This window comes from Dipodomys ordii, unplaced genomic scaffold, assembly GCF_000151885.1.
Source record: "Dipodomys ordii isolate 6190 unplaced genomic scaffold, Dord_2.0 Scaffold97, whole genome shotgun sequence".
Classification (NCBI taxonomy): Eukaryota; Metazoa; Chordata; class Mammalia; order Rodentia; family Heteromyidae; genus Dipodomys; species Dipodomys ordii.
The window spans coordinates 8780704-8805403 of record NW_012267313.1 but is presented as its reverse complement, the minus strand read 5'-3'; the positions used below and the strand labels follow the sequence as shown (position 1 = coordinate 8805403).

General features: G+C 40.6%; 1 protein-coding gene across 1 annotated transcript in view; it reads left to right on the top strand.

Moving 5' to 3' along the window:
* Window positions 1-20710, top strand: part of Map3k5 (mitogen-activated protein kinase kinase kinase 5) — a 179287-nt gene extending 158577 nt beyond the window's left edge. Inside the window, exons 22-28 of the mRNA XM_013026787.1 lie at window positions 567-752; window positions 2865-2970; window positions 9906-10149; window positions 15309-15421; window positions 17217-17329; window positions 19719-19795; window positions 20464-20710. Of these exons, the coding sequence (XP_012882241.1) occupies window positions 567-752; window positions 2865-2970; window positions 9906-10149; window positions 15309-15421; window positions 17217-17329; window positions 19719-19795; window positions 20464-20524 (900 nt within the window). The 3' untranslated portion in view covers window positions 20525-20710. The remainder of the gene's footprint in view (window positions 1-566; window positions 753-2864; window positions 2971-9905; window positions 10150-15308; window positions 15422-17216; window positions 17330-19718; window positions 19796-20463) is intronic.
* The last annotated feature ends 3990 nt before the right edge of the window (window positions 20711-24700 follow it).

Sequence of the window (24700 nt, the reverse complement as noted above, 5' to 3'; positions counted from 1 at the left end):
CATAGTCCCTGGCTGAGACTCTCAAAGACCAAAGCATATGATTCCCAGTGACTTCAAACTCCCGGAGTTTGTACCTTTTCTCTTCTGCTGTTTGTCCTCTTGGTGTGCATTTCCATGTCTGTCCATTTCTCTTTTTCTATGGTCATTCTCAGCTTCATGGCTTTCACTTCCTTCCTTATAATTGGATACATTTATGGCCCTGTTTTATGACCTCTTTCTGGACAGACTTTGGAATTAAGACACTATGGCTTATTGCCTGAATCTTGCTTGAGTAAGATTTTACTTGAGTAAATCTACTTTGTCTGAGGAATCTCATTACCTCAGCCTGTCTCTGGCTATTGGCCAATATGCAGAATAAGTGCGCTGTCTCCTAAAGTCTAGCTCTGGGTTGGTGGTGAGGACTGTTGCTAAGAGAAGCCATAGAGTTCAAAATGTGGTCTCAATTTCCTTGAGCAAGGAGGCACCTGGAGCCTAGGTCTTCTAAGAGCTGTGAAAATGGTATGGCCATGGCCCGTGTCTGTAGCATGAAGTAAGTGACTGATGGGTTTTTATGGTTTTATTCCCAGGGAGCTGAAGAACCTAAACTAAAATGGGAGCACATCACCACCCTCATCGTCAGCCTCAGAGAATTTGTGAGGTCCACTGACCGAAAAATCATAGCCACTACGCTGTCGAAGCTGAAGTTAGAGCTGGATTTCGACAGCCATGGCATCAGCCAAGTACAGGTGGTCCTCTTTGGCTTCCAAGATGCCGTAAGTGCACTTCCCTATCGATATGTATCTTTTTCAGAATTGTTAGTGTTTAATCTCCCCTGCTCCTAAAATAGATACACATAAAACTGAATCACCATGGGAAATAGCAAACCTTACAAACATCTCCCGGAACTGAACTCTCTTCTTGGTGAAATTGTGTAGTGGGTCACTATTTATTTTGGTGACTTTTCACAACATAGCCGGCTTTAGTCATGCGCTTTGTAGTACCAGGCAACAAACGCCATCTGGTGGCCACTGAGATAATTTAACAGGATACAGCATTGAGATAGTCACAGCTAAAAACAAACATTTTTTTCCAGCTAGGTTTTCTCTGTTCCTACATGGAAATATTTTAATACATTTATTTCATAAATGTGCACTGTGTCATAACCTGAAATATAATTCAGAGTACACATCATGACTGAGGGGAAATTTTTCTTCATGATCTAATGGGAGATTGCAGAGAATTTGCTTTAAAACTGAGTTACCAAGCAACACAAACTAGAAGCCAGTCTTCTGAAAGTCTGATTAAAACTCCTGTTTTATTCTTGGAGAAGACACCTCTGCATACATGCCAAAGCTGCTTCCTCCCAGAAGCCCTTAGACAAAAATAAGAATGTTACAATGCTCAATAGAAAATGGACTCATACTTTGCTCATGTAACTGTAGCCCCTTTGTACATTAAAAATAAAAATGTTGAACTAGGCACTGGCAGGTCACACCTATAGTAACTACTCAGGGAGATGAGATCTGAGGATTTCAGTTTAAAGCCAGCCAATCTGGAAAGTCTATGCAACTTCAACCACCAGAAAATCAGAAGTGGAGCTCAAAGTGGTAGAGTGCTAGCACAAAAGTTCAGGGACAGCGCCCAGGCCCTGAGTTCTTGATGGTGTTGTGATATGCATATTAAATCATGTTGTAGGACTATTTAAATTTCAAAAAATTTTCTCTAATGGACCTATGTACAAGGTGCCTTGAATATTGCATTTGAAACATGAAATATCCCCGATTTAAAACCGATTTATAATCCTTCAACAGCCTCTAATATTCTCTGAGACACTGAGAAAGCCACTTGGTCCTTGTATGATATGGTGAGCATGGACAAGAGTCCTGATAGAGCAAATGCAACTGGCAGGGTTGATCGCTAATATTAAAGGCTAAAGGGCTGCATACCCTAACAACCAGGGAAACCCAGCCATCTGCAAATAGAGGAAAGCAATTTAGCTAATTTTCACTTGCCCACACATTTGGCCTTCATCCTAGAAGCTGAAAAGCAAATTGGCTATAGAATTCAGAATAAGAGTTAGTTATAATTTTGGGCCTCTGGCCCAGGACACCCCTCCCCCGCCACACACATACTCACCACACACACACCGCACACACACACACACCATTCACCTGTGTTGTAGCGTACTTTCTGTTCAAAATGAACTCAAACCATGGCCATAGTTAACATAGGTAAAATGAAGGAAATATGCAGAGTGAGGCATGGTTCAAAAGGTTCCACTTCTATCTAGTGTATGTGGGTTTTTAGAGAAATATTTTAAGTTACTAAATATAAAAAGAACAAATTCTGATTCAGGAAAAAGGGTATCAAGCTCTTGTAAGACAGAGTTCTAATGGATCGTGATCATGGTAGCACTGTAATGTAAATGCATTTACAGTCACTGATGATTGACATCTTAAGCTTTATATTACAGGTATTCTGAAAAACAAAGAGCAGAAAAGTCAGGAGCATATCTATTTTGGTGCCTATTTAAATAGATGAAATAGTGCTAGCCATTGTTCTGACAAGGATGTTGCATGTGCACTGGCCTTCTGGGTATTCAAGCTGAGTATCCTCTTATTTACAATGGCATAGTGGAAAGGAAACAAGCCAAGATTATGGCAAAACTGAGGTCACACATTCATGCTCATCTCTCAGCCCATTCACTTGCTTTTTCCAAATCACCAGAGTATGCTGAAATGCTCAACTGTGTTACTTGGCAGTCCTAACATTTATAGGCAGAGGCTATTTTATATAAGGCCTGGGGATTCTCTTTCTTCCTTCACCAGCCATTCTGCAGCTGTACTCTGAGTCCCAAGAAGATTAAATGTCACTTCCTTTTCCAGGTCAATAAAGTGCTTCGGAATCATAACATCAAGCCACACTGGATGTTTGCCTTGGACAGCATCATCCGAAAGGCTGTGCAGACAGCTATTACCATTCTGGTTCCAGGTGATAAATGTTTTATTACTCTGATCATTGTTCCTCCATCATTTCACTTCTGATGTCTCCTTAGGCTTTTTTTAAAAAATCAAATGAATACTTAACTAGAGTCAGAACACTTATAAATTTCTTTTCATCATGGAGTTACCAGATTTTAAAGACCATCTCCTTAGATTTTTCAGACCATACTTGTCTTTTATTGATTCTTTTATTATCTGTAAATAGTTATACAAAGGGGTTTCAATTCAATTCGGGGTGTCAGTTTATGAGTATAATGCATCTTGAGTAATGTCACCCCCTCCTCATTCTCTCTCATCTGCCCCACCCTTCCTCTCAACATTCTAGGTTCCACGTTCGTATATGTACATTGAATATTATGACTATTTACCCACCATTCCTCTCTCCATTCATCTGCTCCCCTCCCCCCTTATGCCCCACAGCCATCCAACACATTTCAGCTTTCTGGTATGCATTTTGTTAAATTCTAAGTTAGTTGTTAAAGGAGTTGCACCATTGAAAGCCATCCATGCAGCTACACCATACATTAGTCAGTTAGTTCATGTATATGTTTCCATGGCCCTGTGTGTTTTCACGTAATTTAGATTAATTTCCCTGTGGTTGCCTTTTTTAAAAAAAAGTCATTTCAAAGCCACCAAATAACATTTATCTAGTACATACGATCTGAGCCTCAGTTCACCAAGAAAATGTTGACTGCGAGGAAGATTTCCTTTTTTTCTTGGACATGAGGAAAGCCAAAACCTAATAAATGACCCCAAATAAACATACTCCTGTTCTATCTTGTACTAGTGCTTCCCAAGCCTTCAGGGCATTGAATGATGGGAAGAGTCCCTTAAAATTACAGCACTCAAAAAAGCAAAGAAATTACGAGAGCAGACAAAATTCAAAAAATTACAGCATTGAGCTGGGTGTTGGTGTCTCATACCTGTAAACCTAGCTACTCAGGAGCCTGAGATTTGAGGATCATGTTTCGAAGCCAGTCTTAAGCAGGAAAGTCTGTGGGACTCTTATCTCCAATTAACCACCAAAAAGCCAGAAGTAGAAGTAAAGATGTGGCTCAAGTGGTAGAGCACCAGCCTTGAGCACAAAAGCTCAGGGATAGCATCTAGGCCCTTAGTTCAAACCCTAGAACCAGAACCTGTGTGTGTGTGTGTGTGTGTGCACGTGCGCACACACACGCAGGTTTTAAGCCCATTTTCAACCAAATTCTGGAGTAAAGGCCAAGCATTAAACAGAAAATCTAAAATGGGATTTAAAAACAAAAAGTTTTTTACTCTTTTAGAGCAGTTTTGGATTCACCTCAAAATTGAGAGGGATGTACAGAATTCCCCATATTGTCTCTGCCCTGTATGTACACAGCCTCTCCCAGTATCAATACCTGCCCCCTACCAGAGTGGTGCACTTGCTACAATGGACAGACACAGGTTAACACATTATCACTAGGGTTCCTCCATGTAGATGCTATTATATATTCTGTTCTTCTGGACAATGTAGACATATATCAGTCATCACAGTATCATGCAGAATATGCTTGCAGCCCTAAGAATCCTATGTTCCACCTATAGCCATTTGATTTTAGTGCAACTCCCTGGTCATTTTGGCACACAGCCTGATTTGGAAATCTTTGGTCTAGACAGCCTTGGCTGTATTGGCAGTGAGACACAAAAGGGCTAGTGTTGCTGAAACAAGGTTGATGGGGAGAGGAATGTGCTCATACTCCAAGGCAAACCTCCTGAGTGTTTTGACGGTCAACCCAGTAAAAACAAGTTTAAGCAAGCTGGATGCCGGTGGCCCATGCATATAATCCTGGCTACTCAGGAGGCTGAGCTATAAGGATCATAGCTCAAAGCCAGCCTGGCAGACAAATCTGAGACTCTTATCTCCAGTAACCAGCAAAAGCTGGACATGGAGGCAAGACTTGAGTGGTAGAGCACCATCCATGAGTGAATAAATGTGAGTGAGAGTGTGAGACTGGATTCAATCTCCAGTATCTTCACACACATAAAAAAAAAGGTTAAACAGAGCTCTTCCACTCTATGTATATCTATTGGGATGGTGATTAGATATTGCCAAATGCATTGAGTTTTAGATAATAGTTAAACACCATCCTCCAATAAATATATACAGGACTCCTGTAGAAGTGGTCATGAGTCTAGGGCAGGAGAAATAGATCAAATGAGCCTGAGATATCTTATGGTTCCCAATTGTAAGGGAATGTTTAGAAAGACGAGCTTATTGAAAAGACCCTAGAGCCAACTTGAAGGATTTCCTAATCTCTCAGCTTGGAATAATTTGAGCAATGAAGTGAAATGAAATAAAAAATAGTATTAGGCTCTATCAGTCAGCTTATGATCACTTGTAACAAATACCTGAGATAGCTAACTAATAAAGATAAAACAGTCTACTTGGCTCATACAGTTTCAGAGCTTTCAGTTCATGATTGGTTGACAGCATTGCTTTGGGCCTGTATTGAGGCAGAGCATCATGGTGGGCCCGCACAGCACCACAAATTGCTCAGCTCATAGTGGAAGCAAAGGAAAGGAAACTGATGGCTCTCACATCCCCTTTTGAGGGCAGCCCCTCATGGCCTATGGACTTCTCACTTAGGCCCACCCCTTAAAGATTCCACCACCTCCTACAGTGCCACACTAGGACTCTAGGGACCATATGGACCTTTGAGGACACTTATGACTCAAACTGTAGCAAGCTCAAAGAACAAAATAATATCCATGAGCCCAGATTGATATAATGTTTTGAGCAAAAAAGCTCAGGGACAACTCTCAGGTCCTGAGTTCAAGCCCCAGAATTGGCAAAAGAAAAGAAAGAAAAGAAAAGAAGAGGAGAGGAGAGGAGAAGAAAGAAAGGAAGGAAGAAAGAAAAAGAAAGAAAGAAAGAGAAGGAAGGAAAGAAAAAGAAAGAAAGAAAGGAAGAAAGGAGAGAGAAAGAGACTCAGACATTAGTAGGAAGACATGACATTCAAACACTGATCTATAAACTTATCAATAGTATCTGTAGATTTTCTGCTTTTGATTATTGTTTCACAGGCATATAAGATACTAAGGTGGTGACAAATTGCTGAAGAGTACAGAGAACTCTACTGTTTTGTAACTTTTCTGTGATTCTAAAGTTACTTCAAAATAGTAAGTTTTGAAAGTAGTGCTCAGTTTCCCTGCTTCAAAAAGAACATACAGAACAGAGAATACAGTATGTCTCTTAGGCATTCTTTCATCAGCCTTAAGATTATTGGCAACATTAAGTGTCTATTGTTGCTACTCAAGCACAGAGTGGCTGTGGGTGACTAGACTGAGAAATGCTGAGAGCAGGATGACGGTGCAAAGCTAGTGAGAATCCATAGTATAAATATCCTTCTGGCAATGCTCTTTAAAAGATGCTTGGAGCGGTTGATATTACTGTCAGTCATTTGACTGAATCAAGCATGTGCCAGTGTTCACATTCATGTGAAATGAGCTTTATTTACCTCTCCATGAGGAAATTGATGCAGGTATTATATGCTTCGCTCACAGCCCTCTGATCCTATGTGGCATCAGAAATACCCATGTTAAAGAAACTTGGTCTATTTATTTCATTTGGGGAATTAACCATTTAGAGTAGAGGGTATGATATTGTTTCACACCATCAAATTATATTAGAAATGTGTGCCCACTCCTCTTTCCCACATGGGCTTAAATGCCATCCATGCATTGCAGGACACAAGTCTCAGATTTTTCTCCTGACATGTGGCTCTCTCTTGACACTTCATGCTGCTTAACATTCTTCCTACAAGGCTTTGGTCCACCATGCAGTCTTCTTTCAAGCACCTCTCTTTTTCCCCCTAGACCAAATCCCTTCCCTCCTCCAGAGCCCACATTAGGTCCTTGTCTCCCTGAATCTGTCAGTGAATAAGCCAGCTCCATTCAGTCATGCAAATAAATGTGTTTTACTTACCTGTCAGCACTCTTAGAACATGCATTTATTAGTCAAGGGTCTGCAAAGAGGCACCAATAGGCTAAGGAGAGATAGATAAGAGATTTCTTATAAGAATTGGCTGGAGTGGTTATGGATGCCAAGTAAGCCCCAACATTTGCTGCCGGTATGCTGTAGAGCTGGGAAAGCAATGTGTGATTCACTCTAATCTGAAGGAAGTTGATGTTGAACGTCTCAGTGCAAGACTGAAAGTCTGAGAAACTGGAGCAAGAGATGAGACATGCTCCCAAGGTGAAAAGAGAGAAGGAGAATTCTTTCTTGTCTACCTTTTCTGTGCTGTTCAGGCCTGGGTGATGTCACCCCCATTGGTGAGAGTGGACCTTCTCTACTCAGGTCACTGAAAGGTTAATCTCTATGGGAAACACCTACATAGACACACCCAGGAATACTGTTTCCTCAGCTATGTGGCATCCCTTAGCTGAGCCAAGTTGGCATGTAAAAAATTAATGATCACAATGCTTGATGAATTACCTATGCAACGAGGTCTACAACTGAGATGCTTTTCAGCTGTATTCTATTTTACTTGTAATTTCATGCTGTCTTTGGGCATCTGTCTTGGGCCTTTCTGTGGATCTCTCAACCTCCTTTAGATCATTACCAATATCATTGGTGTATTTTCCAGTGTTTAATCTAATGCTCTGTGCTCAAAGAAATAACAAAACATTGCATTAGCTTGCAGTTTTCTACTTTTCAAAGAATGGAAAGCATTTTTGTCATGCTTACACATATAAATGAGAGTTGAAAGGATATCAAATTAAGGGATCTTTAAACATAATATAAAAAATTGCCTTCCATAAAGTAGGTATATTTTTATTATTATTGTAAAGGTAACAGGAGGGTTACAGTTACATAAATCAGATGAGTACATTTCTTTTAACAGTATCACCTCTTCCAATTTTTTTCTCCTAGTTTTATTTTAGAAAAATTTGTAAATCCTAATCTTTTCTACCATTTTGATCTAGTGTTATAGTATCTTAAGTTGCCCGTAAAATAAAATATTATTTTTATATTATTCTATTTTATTCTCTATTATATTATTCTCTTCAAAACCCAAATAATCCTGGCAAGATCATTCTTTCATTTTCCTATGTTGTTACTGTTGTTGTTTTGCAATCCTAATGCATTTAGCTCCTGTCTTAGAATTTACAAAGTTAATATGTCTGATTTTGTGTCAGTCATACTGTATTTAAATTAGGAAATTGAGGAAATGGGATTTGGGAAAGAGTTAGAACAGCAAGGAAGTTTTGTAAGCCTTAAGATACACAGAGACGAGGTGAAGAAACTAGAAATCATGTGACCTGTCAGTGCAACCACTATAAAAACAGTATGGTAGAATCCTTTAAAAGTTGAAAATAAGCCAGGCACTGGTGGCTCACACTTATAAATGCTAGCTACTCAGGAGGCTGAGATCTGAGGGTTGCAGTTCGAAGCCAGCCAGGGCAGAAGAGTCCCGTGAGACTCTTTTTTTAAAAAATATTTATTTTTTTTTTATTTTTTGTTGGTTGTGGGGCCTGAAGTCTGGGCTTGGGCACTGTCCCTCAGCTCTTCAGCTCAAGGCTAGTGCTCTACCACTTGAGCCATAGCACCACTTCTGCTTTTTCTGCTTATGTGGTGTTAAGGAATCGAACTCAAGGCCTCATGCATGCAAGGTAAGCACTCTACCACTGAGCCACCTTCACAGCCCCGAGACTCTTATCTCTTAATTAACCACTCAAACACTGGAAGTGGAGCTATGGCTCAAAGTAAAGTGCTAACCTTGAGCAAAAAGAGCTCAGGGACAGTGTCCAGGCTCTGAGTTCAAGCCCATGACTGCAAAAGAAAAAAATAGAATTACCATGTGATCCAGAAATTCCTCTTCTGGGAATATATCCAAAAGAATGAAAAACATGATCTCAAAGAGGTATCTGCCCACCATGTTCATAGCAACTGTATTCCCAATAGCTAAGAGATAGAGGCAATCCAAATGTCTGTCAACAGATGAACAGTTAAACAAAAGGTAGTACATAAATGTAATGGAATATTATTAGGACTTAAACAGAAGGAAATTCTGACATATACTACAACATGGACAAATGCTGAGGACATTATTTGAACTAATATAAGCTAGTCATAGGATCAATATTATATTTTTCACTTGTAGAGTAGTCAAACCCAGAGACGCAGAAAGTAGAGTGGTGGTTTCCATTGGCTGTGAGGAGTGGAAAATAGGGAGGTATTGTTTCTTTTGAACTGAGTTTCAGTTTGCAAAAATGCAAAGATTTCTGAAGATAGGTTGCATAGCAATGTGAATATAATGAACACTACTGAATTGTACACTTAGACATGAATAAAGTAGTATATTTTATGTCATGAACTTTTCTAACCACAATAAGAAAATTTAAACTTCAAAAAGGAGATGAAGAAGCCAGTATCAACCTGGCCTTAAAGGATGCTGTGCTTCTTGTTCAGAACAAAAGATGTCGATTTTGAAGTACCTGTCCAAAAGGATATTCAGCAGATTCAGGTTGTAACCAGATTGGGGCCAGAGGGGTAGATGGCTGGCACACACTAGAGGTACTTGACCTTCACAGAGTTGAATGAGCTCACCCATGGAGAACAAGTAAAAATAAAAAAGCTTCCAGCTTCTAGGGGATTGTAGGAGATAAAAACTCTGAGAAGGAGAAGCAGGAGCCCAAAGGAAAAGCTGTTCACACAATGATCGCTTCGAGGGCTTGGAAACAGGCCTTTGGTGACCTTGATAAACTGGCCCTATCAAATCATTCTGACTGAATTTCTCCATCTTATACATTCTGTACATTCACTGGCAGAACAATTTTGAGTGAGTAGCAGAAACCCAGCCTTCATGTTGAAGAGCAGTTCGGGTAGCAAGAAGGACTGACTCTAACCTCTAGATCATGGAAACAATCGTTGTGTTTTGTTAACACTGACACTATGCCCAACAGAACTGAGGCCACATTTTAGCCTGGCATCTGAGAGTGATACCGCTGATCCGGAAGACTTGGATGTAGAAGATGACCATGAGGAGCCACCTGCCAATCAAACAGTCCGAAGACCTCAGGCCATCATTGAGGATGCCGTGGCCACCTCGGGAGTGAGCACGCTCAGCTCCACTGTATCCCACGATTCCCAGAGTGCTCACCGATCACTCAATGTGCAGCTCGGAAGGATGAAAATTGAAACAAATAGGTAGGTTCAAAGCTGACATCATTTTCTTTTCTTTTCTTTGTACCAGTACTGGAGCATGAACTCTGTGCTTCATGTTCTTGCTTATGTTTTTTGTGTGTCTTGTTTCTTTGCGCAAGACTAGTGCTCTATCCCTTGAGCCACACCTTCACTTCTGGCTTTTTTTTTTTGCTGGTAATTGAAGAGTCTCATATAATTTTCTGCTGTGGCTAGCATCAACCCATGATCCTCAGTCCTCAGCCTCCCAAGTAACAGCAGCTTCTTTTCTCTTACTTCTGTAGAAATGTGTTTGGGGTCTACTTTATATGTCTTATCTACAGAACATGCATATTTTAATGTGTTTGCAAAAATTCCTTATCTTGGACATGTATACCTAATTTAGTGGTTTTCTCATTAGCAAGAGCCCTTGCTTTGTCTTTTTGCCACTCTCTGCTTTTACTAATTCAAGGCTACTTTGGACCATTTCTTTGCTGGCTTATCATTAGGTACACTGAGATCCGCAGAATAACTGTGTTGTAACCTCCTAAACTGTCGTGGAAACACAGACGCAGAGCAGCCTGTTCCTTCTGATAGATAGCTAAGAAACAGAACAGAAAGCCTGTGTTCTTGAAAGCCTGTGATTTAAAATGTCAGATCCTTTCTGGAGAGGAGCATCTTAATACTCACAAGGAGAAAGCTAAGCCTGTATTCTAGAGGCTTGAGAAAATGAGAATGGACCACATGGATGACTCTTCTATTTTTAATCTGCTATAAACTCCAGATGATAATTTGTCTCTGAGCATTGGTTAGCATAGGAACCCATGACCAGGTTACTAAGTGAACAGTAAATGCTTCCTGTTCTCCACAAACGTTGGCACAGTTCAAGGTCTGAGTCTTTATGATTTATAGCTTCCTGAGCTGGCTACCGTTGACATGTGGGAAACGGACTTTATGGCTCTGCACTTGTGGTAAAAACATTTTTTCTAGTGACTCCATAAAACTGTTCAAATAGGTGAAGATTCTAGTTGTTTATCAGAGTGTAAGCTCTTTGAAGACAGCTTGACTATGAAACTTAGTACAAAGCTCCTCTTTTATTCCTTCTGTTTAAATACATCAATTTAGGTTGCATGATTTTTTTAAGTGCACACGTACTTACATTGTATGACTTGCATAGAGCAAACTCTTACAATAAAGAGAAAACTGGCTCTCTGGCTTCCATATCCTTGTCTTATCCTCCAATGGCCAGCTCTTTACCCATCATCTCTACTACTTAATGGGAAAGAATCTAGATCTTTTCTGAATCTTTATCTAACTCTTAAAGCTTCTCATATTTTAACACCCCATCCCCTGTGATAGGTACTAGCTCATCACTTCAGTTTTTATTCTTGCCTTATCCTTACTGGACCCCTGCTCTGGTCACTGAAGGAGGAAATTTCCCTCTGTGACTTATTATTTTGATCCAGCACTCCCCACCCATGGCTTCTGGTCAGAACTGACAGACAGGAAAGCTAGTTTGTTTACTAAAGAGCTGGTCTGTCTGCTCTGCTGGCCCTGAAACCCTATGTCTGCACCTCATGGCTATGTCAACAGAACCTGAATACTCTAAATACAGCCTCCTGTGTGTGTTTCTCTCCCTTCTCTCCTTTGCTCATTGGCTTCACCTTGTGCTTGCACGTGTTGCTGCTTCTGTCCCCCAGGTTTCTGGTATCATTGACTTGCAAGATTGCTGTCTCTAACTCCTTTCTTCTCGTCTCATCGTTTATCTTCGGAGGCTCTCTTGGGGCCTGCTGAGATTTTGCTTTCATGAAAATCTTCCCATCTTGGTTGAAAAGACTAAGATTTTTCTTTATCACATTTTGTATATTATATGGCTTTATTACTTTATTACAGCTATATTTGTGTGTGTTTACATGCTTACAATTAGATCTATAAAAGCTACAGGATTATTAGCCTTCTTTGTCTTTTTTGCAGTAGCAACTATCACAGCTCCTCTGACACATCCAGAAAAGTGAGATGAGTATAATATAACTGGTTTAGTACAAGCACTGAACAGCTGAATTTAGACCAGCCTTATCTATATTGGTCCTTGAACTTTTCTGTTCAATATCATTTGCAATATAAAATTATATGCAGCATTCTGGGGTTGTAATTCAAGTGCTAGAGTACTTACCTAGCATGTGTAAGGCACTGGATTCACTTGTCAGCCATCCTACCACCTCTACACACACAAAATCTATACTGCAAAATGAATTGAGAGGAAATGTGTTTAGGAAAGGTTATAGATACCATATTAACAGTCCTAAGCTTAGCCTAACACAACTTACTCTTGTCATCCTAGGTACTCAGCTAAGATCTAAACATCAAGGTTTGAAGCCAGCCAGAGTGGGGAAAGTCCATAATAAACTACTCAGAAAAAGCTGAAGTGGTGCTATGGATCAAGTGGTAGAGCACTAGCCATGAGCACAAAGGGGCTCAGGGACAGCACTCAGGCCCTGAGTTCAAGCATTAGGACCTGCAAAAAATAAAAGAGAGAGAGTGAGGCACTAAGTTCAAGCTGCAGTCCTGACACAAACATACACACAAAACTTAAGCTCAGAATGTTGTGAATGATCACTGATAAAGGTAAATCATGTTTACACAGCTCTTGATGATTAGGCAGGCCATCAATAATTCTAAATGGCTGGACGAAACAAAATGGCTTTAGAATATACGTCTTCCTTCTGTTTAAATATATGCTTGTATAAAATTCACTTCACACAAGGAGATGTGAGAACATTATTAAAACTTAGAAGTATCCATTTGTTATCTAATTTCTAAATCCTGGAATTCCAGAAAAACCCATCAACCTAGCTTTACTCACCTGAGTTAAAACCTTATGGTGGTTTCTTACCATACTTTTCTGGAACAGAGAGGCAGACAATTGCCTTCATTGCTCAGTATTTCCCAAATAACCCATGGTAAAACTAAAACTACTGGACTAAATAAATATACACTTAGGGGTGGTTTGAATGACAAATGAGGAGGCCCATCAATACTCTACTTCTAACATTAAATTCTGGCTTTTAAAGATAAAAAAAACTGCCTAGCCTAGATAAACATTTTAAATTCTAGGAAATAATTTTGTATTCTTTGAGAAAATAATAGCAATATGCTATCACTCTTTTCTGCATGTATATTAACCAGGTAGAACATATATATATATATGCTAAACAATTCAAACAGAGCTTTCTATCCATTGATAGATTACTGTAATTGTTGGAGGAATCTCCCTCCCACTCTCTACTTCTCCCTCTAGCTTTCAGTTCCTGACGCTTAATCCACTTAATTGTGTGATGAGTTTACTCTGTAGGTGTTGTTACTTACCTGTCTTCTGCAACCCACTGTCTCTGTCTGCCTCTCATTGTTTTTTACCTCAGCCACCCACTCTACTATGATTCCTCTTCTTTCCTGAGAGCCTCAGCTTTATGGGAATGAGGTAGAGCTTGAAGCGCAGGACCACAGCTGGATGAGGCCTGGAAGGACTGATGCTCTAGCAGGGCACAAAGTAGCCGCTACTAAAGGCCAGGCTAGTGCTAGGAACTTTACCTCATTTAATGCTCACAGCCGCTCTTTTGGACATTTTCCTTTTGCAGTTCCAGAGGCTTGGTTAAGTTGTCTAAGGCTAAGATGGGAAATGCCTGGCAGAGCCAGGACACAGGCCCAGGCCTATCTCATTTGCATCATGCCATCTTCAAAGTCTATCATCCAAAGCAGAAGCTGACTTTTGGATGGAACGTAGTCTGGAGTTAAGTCTACCAATAGCCAGGAGATGAAACAAAATCAGCTTTTAAGAACCTTAGGGAGCAGGGCACCTGTAATCCTAGCTACTCAGGAGGCTGAGATCTGAGGATTGCGGTTCAAAGCCAGCCTGGACAGCAAACTCCATGAGACTCTTATCTCCAATAAACTACTAGAAAACTGGAAGTGGCACTGTGGCTTAAGTGGTAGAGCACTCACCTTGAGCTGAAGAGCTGAGGGACAGCGCCCAGGCCCAGAGTTCAAGCTCCAGGACCAACAAAAAAAAAAAAAAGAGAACTTTAGGGGATGCAATTATTAATCTTAGTGAGCTGACTAATCATTATGTGTTTTAAATATTAACGTTCTAGGGCTGGGAAGGTGGCTCAGTGGGAGAGCGCTTGTCTTGCATGCCTGAGGCCCTGGGTTCAATTCCTCAGCACCACATAAGCAAAAAGAAAAAAGCTGGAAGTGGCGCTGTGGCTCAAGTGGTAGAGCACTAGCCTTGAGCTGAAGAGCTGAGGGACAGCGCCCAGGCCCAGAGTTCAGGTCCCACGACCAGACCCCCCACCTCAAAAATAATATTAATGTTTTGAATACAACTTACTCAAGGGATTTTGTTCTTAAAAACATAGAGCATCTCTTTTCTTCATTTGGAGGGCTTTCTCCAAGAGACAGTGTCAGACATAGTAAATAGATTTGTTCTTAGCCCAAGGCAAATCTTCCAGGGGTAAGAGTATGATATGAATATCATAGTTTCTTCTTGCTTCTTTGGTATCTGATGGCAATTCAGAATGGAATGTACAGTAAACACAGTAACACCCACTTCATTAATCCTACCCCTGTCCCAGAAATGGGAAGAACAATGTTAATCACCGCCACAGTTGCAGCAATAGCCATTAACATTTGGTGAAGACTTGTCACCTGCCAGGTGGTCTTCTAGGGAACCATTCCTCCAAGCTGTCATAGTGTCACAAGAGTGGCTACCTTTTTGCGTGGAGTTGATTATTAGATTATCTATGTTTGCCATTTTTTCTGATGAGGGGCCGTGCATGTAAAATACTCATCTGTTAATACCGCCTATTTGTCATTTTGACATTTATGAACAATGAAAAAGCAAACAGTAGACAAGTATCTCTGAAGATTTGGGGAGGGCATGTGAAAGGGAGATTTTGAATTCGTGCCTGGAAGCACAATCTGACAGATCTTGCTCCTGGATGGAATTAGAGCAAGTCCAGAGCATCACTGTCTCCTGGGGGCTCATTAGGCACCATCTCCTACCTCACTCCAGAGCTCTGAATTTCTGTAAGAATCCACGGTGTCCATGCTTATAGCTTGGGAAGCTCATGCTAGATCATTGATACCTTCAGCTTTATTATCACATCAACCAATACAATTTTCTTCTGCAGATTACTGGAAGAATTAGTTCGGAAAGAGAAAGAATTACAAGCACTCCTTCATCAAGCTATTGAAGAAAAAAACCAAGAAATTAGACACTTGAAACTTAAATCTCAACCAATAGGTAAGTAGGTGGGAATTTCAAAATAAACTTGGTTGACCAAAGTTGCCATGGGAAGCTGAGAAGCAGCAACAGGCAGTTTTATGTTATGGTGTTTAACTAGCATCTCTCCTTTGTGCCACAATGAGAAGCGCAAACTATCATTTCTTCTAAGCACAGTGAAAATGTTTGGTTCAGGGACTCAAGCCTGAAATCCTAACTGGGAGGCAAAGAGCAGAGGATTCTGGTTCAAGGCTTTCCCTGGCTTAAAAGTTTGAGACTGAACTCAACCAACAGTTGGGAGCAGTGGCCCTCACCTGTCATCGCAGAGACAAGGGAACCACAGATAGGTAGATTATAGTCCAGGCCCACTTGAGGAAAAATTGTGACTTATCTTGAAAATAAACAGTATGTTAGGGATGGCAGAGTGCTCAAATGGTAGAGTACCTGCTTACCAAGCACAAAGTCCTGAGTTCAAACCTCTGTCCTGCCAAAAGGAAAAAAAATGTATGACTCATAAGATCACCTTCCCTGAGGCTATATATTGTAGAGATAAAGAGAGCTTTCCACTGATTTAGTGATTTGTTAAAGATTGTGTATTAGCATATATTAGTTGTACAAAGGGTATTTTGTTGTGACTTTCCTAGAAATACATACAGTGTACCCTGATCAAACTCATCCCTTCAGTTCTTTCCCCTATTTCCTTCCCTCTTCTTAAAACAATTTCAGCTTGGTACATGTGGCTCATGCCTGTAATCCCAGCTACTCAGAAGGCTGAGATCTGAGGATCACAGTTCAAAGCCGGCGCAGGCAGAAAGTCTCTGTGAGCCTCTTATCGCCAATTAAACACTCAAAAACTGGAAGTAGCACTGTGGCTCAACTGGTAGAGCAGCAGTCTTGAGCACAAAGAGGTTCAAGGACAACACCCAAGCCCTGAGTTCAGGCCCCACAACTGACAAATAAATAATAATTTCAACGGGTTTCATTGTTCTAGTTTTGTACATGCATTTAAAGTACATAGTCACCCCATAGTCACCTCCCACTGATATGATCGGTGTTTATTTCTTTTCATGGTTGTCAGTGAGACAATACTATTTTTGTTACTTTGCATTTGTATTCAGTGAAATCCAGCTTTTTTCTTTATGTGTTGAAGAGGCTTAAATAGCATAAAGATATAGTAATAAGAAGTGATAGGTTCAAACTCTGAAGAAAAATATATAAGAAATTGGAGGTACAAATTAATGTTTTATGTTTTATTATCTCTTAGTAGTTGTACAAAGGGGGTTTCGATTCAACATAACATTTATGAGTACCATGCTTCTTGATCAGTCCCACCCTTTCATCTTTTCCCCCATCTCTCCCAACTAAAAAGTACTCTTTAGAGGATTTTAATTAGCCAATTTAGAAGAAAATATAATTCATGGTTATTTGTTCAGATGATGGTTCTTCTATGTTAATATACATAGTGATAAAAGAGATTATAATGTTACAGTTCTCTGATAATTGTGTAGATCATCTTTGTTGCATGAAATGAATAGTACCGATAAACTTTGATATAGAGTTTATTCTAAGAAACTATAGAATTTATATGAAAGCATAAATTTGGAGTACTGTTACATTAGTGCTTCTGACTCCCACTTTACTACCAGATTAACTAGTCTGAGTTTAATTTAGGTCTGCTAATCTCCATTGTTTCTATTAACTGTTCTCTGACAGTGCAAAATCAAATTGTGCATAAATCTCTGTGGGCTGTGAGAATCTCTGATAGCCTCTCTCAGATGAAGCAAAGAATACCTATCTCTCCCTAATTTGGTTCTAGATATTCCTGGATTGCCTGCATGTCACCTAAATTCTCCTGGCACCACCACTGAAGATTCTGAACTTACTGCTTGGCTCAGAGAAAATGGAGCTGATGAAGATACTATTAGTCGGGTAAAGAAAACCATGATTCTGTGTTCTTTGGCTTTCCTTCATAGTATCACATGCCTTTTCTAAGCCCAACAGCCTTCAAGCACAGAGAGCACATTGGTGAACAGTCAGAGGCAGCCTGCCCTGGCTGTGGCTTTGTAGGGCAGGCAGATGATAATTCAGATAGTTCCACAGATTAAAAAATGTGGGGCTGAGCTGGGCGCCGGTAGCTCACGGCTGTTATCCTAGCTACTCAGGAGGCTGAGATCTGAGGATCGCGGTTCTAAGCCAGCCTGGGCAGGAGAGACCGGGAGACTCCTATCTCCAATAAACCACCAGAAAACCGGAAGTGGTGCTGTGGCTCAAGTGGTAGAGCGCTTGCCTTGAGCTGAAGAGCTGAGGGACAAGTGCCTAGGCCCAGAGTTCAAGCCCCACAACCCCCAAAAAACAAACAAAAAAAAATGTGGGGCTGAGTGTGATGATGCACACCTGTAATCCCAGCTATTGTGGAGGTGGAGGTACAAGGATCACAGTTCAAGGCCAGCCTGGGCAAAAGTGTAAGACCTTACCTGAGGAAAACAAGGAAAAAGAAAAGAAAAATAAAAACATAAAAAAGCAAAGGGCTTGGGAGGATGGTTTAATTCATAGAGCCCGTGTGTAGCAAACACAAGGCCTCAAATTCAATCCTGATACCATGAAACAGATATCAGTATACATTGGAAAATTCTATGCAGGAAAAGGTTTGGGAGTTCTTGGGGAGGGGGAGCAGGTTGGGAAGTCTTTCAGGAAGAGGGTGGCTGAGTCTAAGAGAATGTATAGGAATAAAGGAGGGCAGATGTATGTATCAGGTTTTTCTGGAAGGAGGGGTAAGGAAGGGAACATCATTTGGACCTGCACGTGCAGAATATGAAAGGCAAGGAAGCAGCAAAAAGCATTGTTGTCCACACCCTTTAAGGATGGTAATGTTTTTGAACTGAAAATAAGGCTAGCCTCTAACTCAGAATCCTCCTGCCTCAATATCTTATATGCTGGGATTACAGGCATGTCCCACCATACCTGGCCTAACAAACAGCCTCGTTTGTGGACAAGCTCTGAGGTAGAATGATATTCACTTCAGAATGACACAAAACCACAGAAAATTATCTAGAATGGCATAAGAACATTATAAATCATCTGTCAAAGTAATCTACACTCTGAGTGCTTATTGTATTTCAGTCTATGTGCCTTGTAAACAGCTTTGCTTAATTGCATCTTACTTACATCTTTGCTAAATTACATCTTCAGCTACTCGCTCCATCTGTGCTGGCTATATAATTTTTCTAAATGATTTTACCACTTTATCCTTAGAGCCCTCATTTGTCAAAGGGGTATAAAAATGCACCCACCACAAAGGGTGTGGAGGAGGATCATGTGTACTAATTATGTGAATGGAAATGGGAGGTAGTAAACACTGGAAATTTATTGGAAGAGGCAGAGTCCATCTTGCCTGTGAAACCTTCAAACATATAAAATATCAAATATCTTTCTTAGAAAGCAAACTACAAGGTAGTAGGCACTAAGTAAATCTTATCTTCAGTATATACAATAGCACATATATGTCCAGCTTAGAAAATCTTAAGTCTATGGCTCAATTTAGATAGTTCAAGACAACTAGGCAACAATAGGTATCAACCAGTGACCATAGACTATATTGAAACCAAAAAGTAATTTTTTATTTAAAAAAAAACTAAAAGTTCACTTGGTCACAAGTGTGGCTCATGCCTGTAATTCTAGCTACTCAGGAGGCTGAGATGTGAGGATCACAATGTAAAGCCAGGCCTAGAAAAGAAAGTCTGTGAAACTCTTTATCTCCAATTAACCACCAAAAGGTTGGAAGCAAGGCTGTGGCTAAAGAGGTAGAGCACAAGCCTTGAGCAAAACTGCTCAATGACAATACCCAGGTCTTGAGTTCAAGCCCCAGGACTGGCACCAAAACAAACAAACAAAAAACAAATTAAAAGCTTTTCATATTCAGGACTCTGATATTGCAGTGAATAATAGACAAGTCTCTTTTATTAGCTGTGAAAAAGCAATAACTTTCCAGAGACAAATTTTGTCCACTTGGGGAAAAATAAAAGCTTTCAAGAACCAAATTATGAGCAGCAGATATAATTACTAGTGAGTTGTAGCTGTTCATTAGAAGGCTCTTCAGCAGTTCTAAGTCATGTGTAATCTTTATGCATTGAGAAGTCCCATGGGTTCATTTTAATTATTTTGTTAAGTCAAATAATAGGGAAGTTTTCCTCAAACAATTCCAGTAGAGTATGTATTAGTGGATTTCCTTTTAGATTCACTTGTATTTATTACCAGTGTCTGAGTTTTGGATGGAGTTTATTACTGCAAACATCTGAACTTCATTTTACTTTCTCTACAGTTTTTGGCCGAGGATTATACACTAGAGGATGTTCTCTACTACGTGACACGTGATGACTTAAAATGCCTGAGACTAAGGTGCCATTTTTGTCTTAAGTTGCCCTGATGGGAAGAGTCCTGAGCTGAGTGCTCAGGGCCTGGGCTTCTAATGAGCTCTGCCAGCTCAGGCAGTGCTAGTGCTCTCTGGTTTTTAGCTGTGTGGAATTAGTTGGGCCTGGCTATTTGGGGATACTCTAGCAACTAGTACATTTATACTACTAGGTAAAAATCAACTAAAAGATTTTGCTAACTTAACTACTACATAGACTAAAACCACACAGATATTATTCTAAAGCTGTTGTAAGCACATGCTCTAATTTAGTTCACAATTATCTCATGCCTCTAGAAATATTGGATGAGGTGTTGAGTCACCCTCCAAAAAACTTGGTATAATCAGACGTGAATTCTTTTTTCTACATTCTTCTCTACAAGGCCAGGTGTCTCCATAATTCACACCCACATCTATAAAGACATATTTCAGAAATGAGACAATCTAAAATGTAATTTGGGGGCCTAGAAACTTGTAGGAATGATCAAGGGATGAGGAGAAAATATATACAAAACTGATACATAATGACTCATAGGCTTTTGGGATCTTCTTGTTTTAACCAAAGCAGCTGAAAGCTAAGAAGTCTCTTTTATATGTCAAGGGCAGTGTCTCTAGGGAGAATGAGTTTTCTTCACCTTGTTCTTGTATCTTTATACAGGGGAGGAATGCTGTGTACCTTATGGAAGGCCATCATTTGCTTTCGAAACAAACACATTTGACTCTCACTCAATTTAATCTTCGTTGGAGATTCTGAAAGTGAATACAGGACTGATCTTGGGGTAGGAAGAATCGAAGTGAGAGGAGAAAGAAGCTGCACTTTAAAATCAGTACTTGTTTACACATGTTAAACAACAACAACAGAGAAACATCCTGAAATTTTCTGCTTCTGCTTCTACAATTCTTAAGAACTTTTTTTTTTTTTTGGATTGTGGGGCTTGAACTTGGCCTGGGTGCTGTCCCTGAGCTCTTCTGCTCAAAGCTAGCACTCTACCACTTTGAGCCACAGCTGCATTTCAGGTTTTCTGATGGTTCATTGGAGATCAGAGTCTCACAGACTTTCCTGCCCAGACTGGCTTTGAACCACAATCCTCATATCTCAGCCACCTGAGTAGCCAGGATTACAGGCATGAGCCACCAGCACCTAGCTTCTTAAGGACTCTTCATAAAGACTTTCAAACAATAATCTTAATGAGAATTCTAATGTGGAGGATTATTTTTCAACTTAAACCCTTTTATGGAGATTTTTTTTAAGCCAGCAGCTATTTCTATTTCAGCCAGAAGTTTATCTCACACGAAATGGATGGAACATTTCATGTGATTGTGTACGACCACTGGAGCGAAACCAAAATGTGACCACACCTTAGGATTATATGTGTTTGTAAGAACTTGAGTAGAAGTGTATAATTCAATCACTGTATAAAGTTGATTTTTTTTAAAAGCGGGCAGAACCTGAGAGCAATGTACTATCTGTACTATCTGTACTAATTGTAATAGTGACTAGATTTTGTAACCTAAGTTTCTGGCCTTCAGTGCATTTGTTTGAGTCATTTGTGTACTACTGACCTGCACCAGTTGCATCTGCCTGGATCATAAAAATGTTAGCTTGTTCTAAAGCTATCCATTGTACCATATTTACTCTATAATAAAGAAAACAACAAAATAATAATAAAAAGATGTCAATGTACCATTTTCATAAATTTCAAAGAATTTTTATTTTGTCCTGATGATCTACATAAATGATGGTTAAAATTTCTAGTCATTTCTTCAGAAGGATAACTGATGTCCAAATTGTTTCTCTGGAGTATCAGAGTGGTTAAAAAAAAAAAGCATGGGAAAAAAATGAGGATAAAGGAAAGTTGGTGTGCTTTTCTCAAGGCTCCAACTTATCTTGGACTATTATGTAGCTTGAGAAGTCCACAGAGAACATCTTGATAGAGAGAACTGTATTTTCTTTCTGCCTCCTTCATGGGGTTCTCATATTTGGGGATATTCTTTGATTTTTGAGCTGAGGGTTATATTTTTATGAGTCTGCCCATGTTAACGGTTGACACCAGAAGTTCTAGATGGATGGATGAAATAAACACATCTACCTTCAGAGGACAGACATAACTTACAACTGCTTGTGTATCATGACTTGATTCAGACAAAGCCATCTTTGATAAAAGAGGAGTCAGCTTTGTTTCTTTGTAAAAAATCAAGGAACAATATAATTTCTATTGCATTTGGAGTATCCCATATATTGTCATGAATGCTTTCATTTGACACTTAGAAAAGCAACATAAGTATTTCTATTTTTTAAATAAATATCGACCTTGAAGCATAGTGGTGCCTTGCACACCTGTGGACATTTTAAAGGAAGTGACAATGTCATCTGACTCCAGGTTCCCTCGTTACCAAGACACAGTTCATGTGACCAGTCCTAATGTATAAGGACTTCTTTTAGACTATATGTACACAGGGCTAAGCTACCCATTTTTAACTAGCTATCTGGTCTTGGCGTCTTCTCAGTGGGTGGATATTCTCTATGCCCCCATGATTCATACTCTGTTCCCACGCAGCATCATTAGGCTTTGTCAACACATTGTGTCTTGAGGACACAAAAGTAGTTCCATGTGGACTGAGGTTCATGAAAGGTTTGTAGTGGGAAGGCCTTTACCAGCAACTGAGGTCAAGCATTCTTAACCTGGCTTCCTGTTAAAATGACCCAGGTACTTGTCAGAGAAGTTGGTGCCACCTGGGCTGAGGATGACACTCAAGTGGCAGAGTAAATGCCTAGCACTTATGAGGCCTTGCTTTCAATCTCTAGCACCATCTCAGAAAAAAAAATGTTTTTATTGGTCTAGAATAGGACCTAATACAATCCAAGCCCACCTCCTAATCCAATCCCATGTCCTATGCAACTCCCCTTCTACATAGGGAATAAAGAGATTGTTACAGTCACTGGCTGTTAGAGTGTGGTGGACACTGTAAGAATAAGTCCGGGGTTTTCCTTTGGTCTGTCCAAATCCAAGAACCTGAGAGGAAACTGCAACCTATTCCTTAAGAGGTTTAAGTATATTCTCCCATCTGAAGTCTAGTATGACTAAAATGGGCCTGTAGCTGATACTGTTAATATGAAAAAATACACAAATTCAAGCAATCAATAATGGATTCGAGTTCAAAGTTCTAGGGGAAAAAAAGCATGCATTACATACATATCGAATAGTACATACTTACTGGATATATGAACAAGACACAGTTTTTGTCCCCCAAGTTCATTATCATTTATAGCTTTTTTTTTTAAAGAAATGCAACAAGAGCCCAAACTTTTATGACTTTTGGTCATAACAAGACATATGACGATCAATTTGATATGATACGATGTCAAGGGAAGAATTGGTCTGAATTAGAGTCCTCTGGATGCAGAGACATTTAGGAGGTTTTCAAGAGGGTCAGGAAGGGAGAGGCTCAGCTTCTCCACTGGAAGGGGAGATCTGACAACTTTTTGAGATGGATGCAGCAGCTTGAGGCAGATGGCTTCTGTGTTCCACGTACAAGTTGAAGTACACAGTGATGGTGTTTGACATTTACCAGATGTCATCCATTTCTGCACAGTCACTAACAGCCCACCCCACTGCAGACAATGCATTAGGCTTAAAATGAATAATCTGTCCAGGGCCTAAGTGTGGGATCTTGGTGTGCTCCCTATTGTATTTAGTTTTGTTTCATTTGGGACAGACTGAGACATATAGGAATATAGATAAGCATCCACCAAAACAAGTGAAACATAAAAACCCATAAATGTCAACCTTTATTTTATTTGACCTTTATTTTTTTGGTCAAAAAGGGAGACCCTCACTATTCATTTTATAGGTAATTAAGCAGAAAGTTGAAAACAAATCACTTTCCTTTTCCAGGGGGTCTGCCACATAGTTCAACTCCAAATTCAGCTCAGAGAATGTGATATTCAAAGAGCCTCATCCTAGTTACAGCCGAAAACTGAGATCTGAGGATCTCAGTTAAAAGCCAGTCTAGGCAGATAAACGTTAAAGACAGCTCCAATCCACTAAGAAAGTCAGAAATGGGGCTGTGGCTCAAGTGGTGGAACACTAGCCTTGAGCAAAAAAAAAAAAAGCTCAGGCCCTGAGTTCAAGCCCAGTACTGGTGCACACACAAGTGCCTGAAGTTTAATATAGTAGGTTAAATGTGTGTGTGTGTGTGTTGGGTTTTACAAGTCCCTTTGCCTACTAGGTGTTTTATTGTTTTTGCTGCAGGTCTAGTAAGACTGATTAGCTTATTAGGAACTGGTAAGCGATGGGGAGAAGTCGCGCGGGGCTCTAACCCTCGTGGCTGTCCCCCCAGGAGCGCGGGCTGTGTTCATCCAGCGGGGCGGGGGGGGGGGGTTGGTGCATTTCTGTGCAATCAGCCCGAACTGGACGCTGCAGGAGTTCAGGTTCCCGATGTTTCCATTTCATGTAGGGTTACTTTTCTTCTTCGGCATCTCGTTGCTTATCATTCGCAGGCCTGTGAGGACAGCGTATTCGTTGCTCCTCCGCCAGTGTGTCTTTAAAACACACACACTCTCTCTCTGTTCTTCTTCTGGTCTCACCGCGAGAGCCAGCGATCCCAAGGTAGTTCACCGAGGGGAACCCCAGGATCCGGACGTCCACCGCAGCCCGCCCGGCTCCTCTCGCTTGCGTGCCGGCGGCGGGCGCGGGCGGAGGCCCCGACGTGGAACCGCGCCGCGTACTCGGGCTCCGGGCCACCGCCAACTCCAGTTCCCGCGAAGCCCACACTGAGCGGGTTCAAGGAGCGCGCCTCGGGGCTCAGCACCTGGGCTGCTCCTCCGTCTTCCCCGCCGGCCGGGCAGCGCCTCGCGGACGCCGTCGGAAGACCTTCCGCCGCGGGTGGGCAGC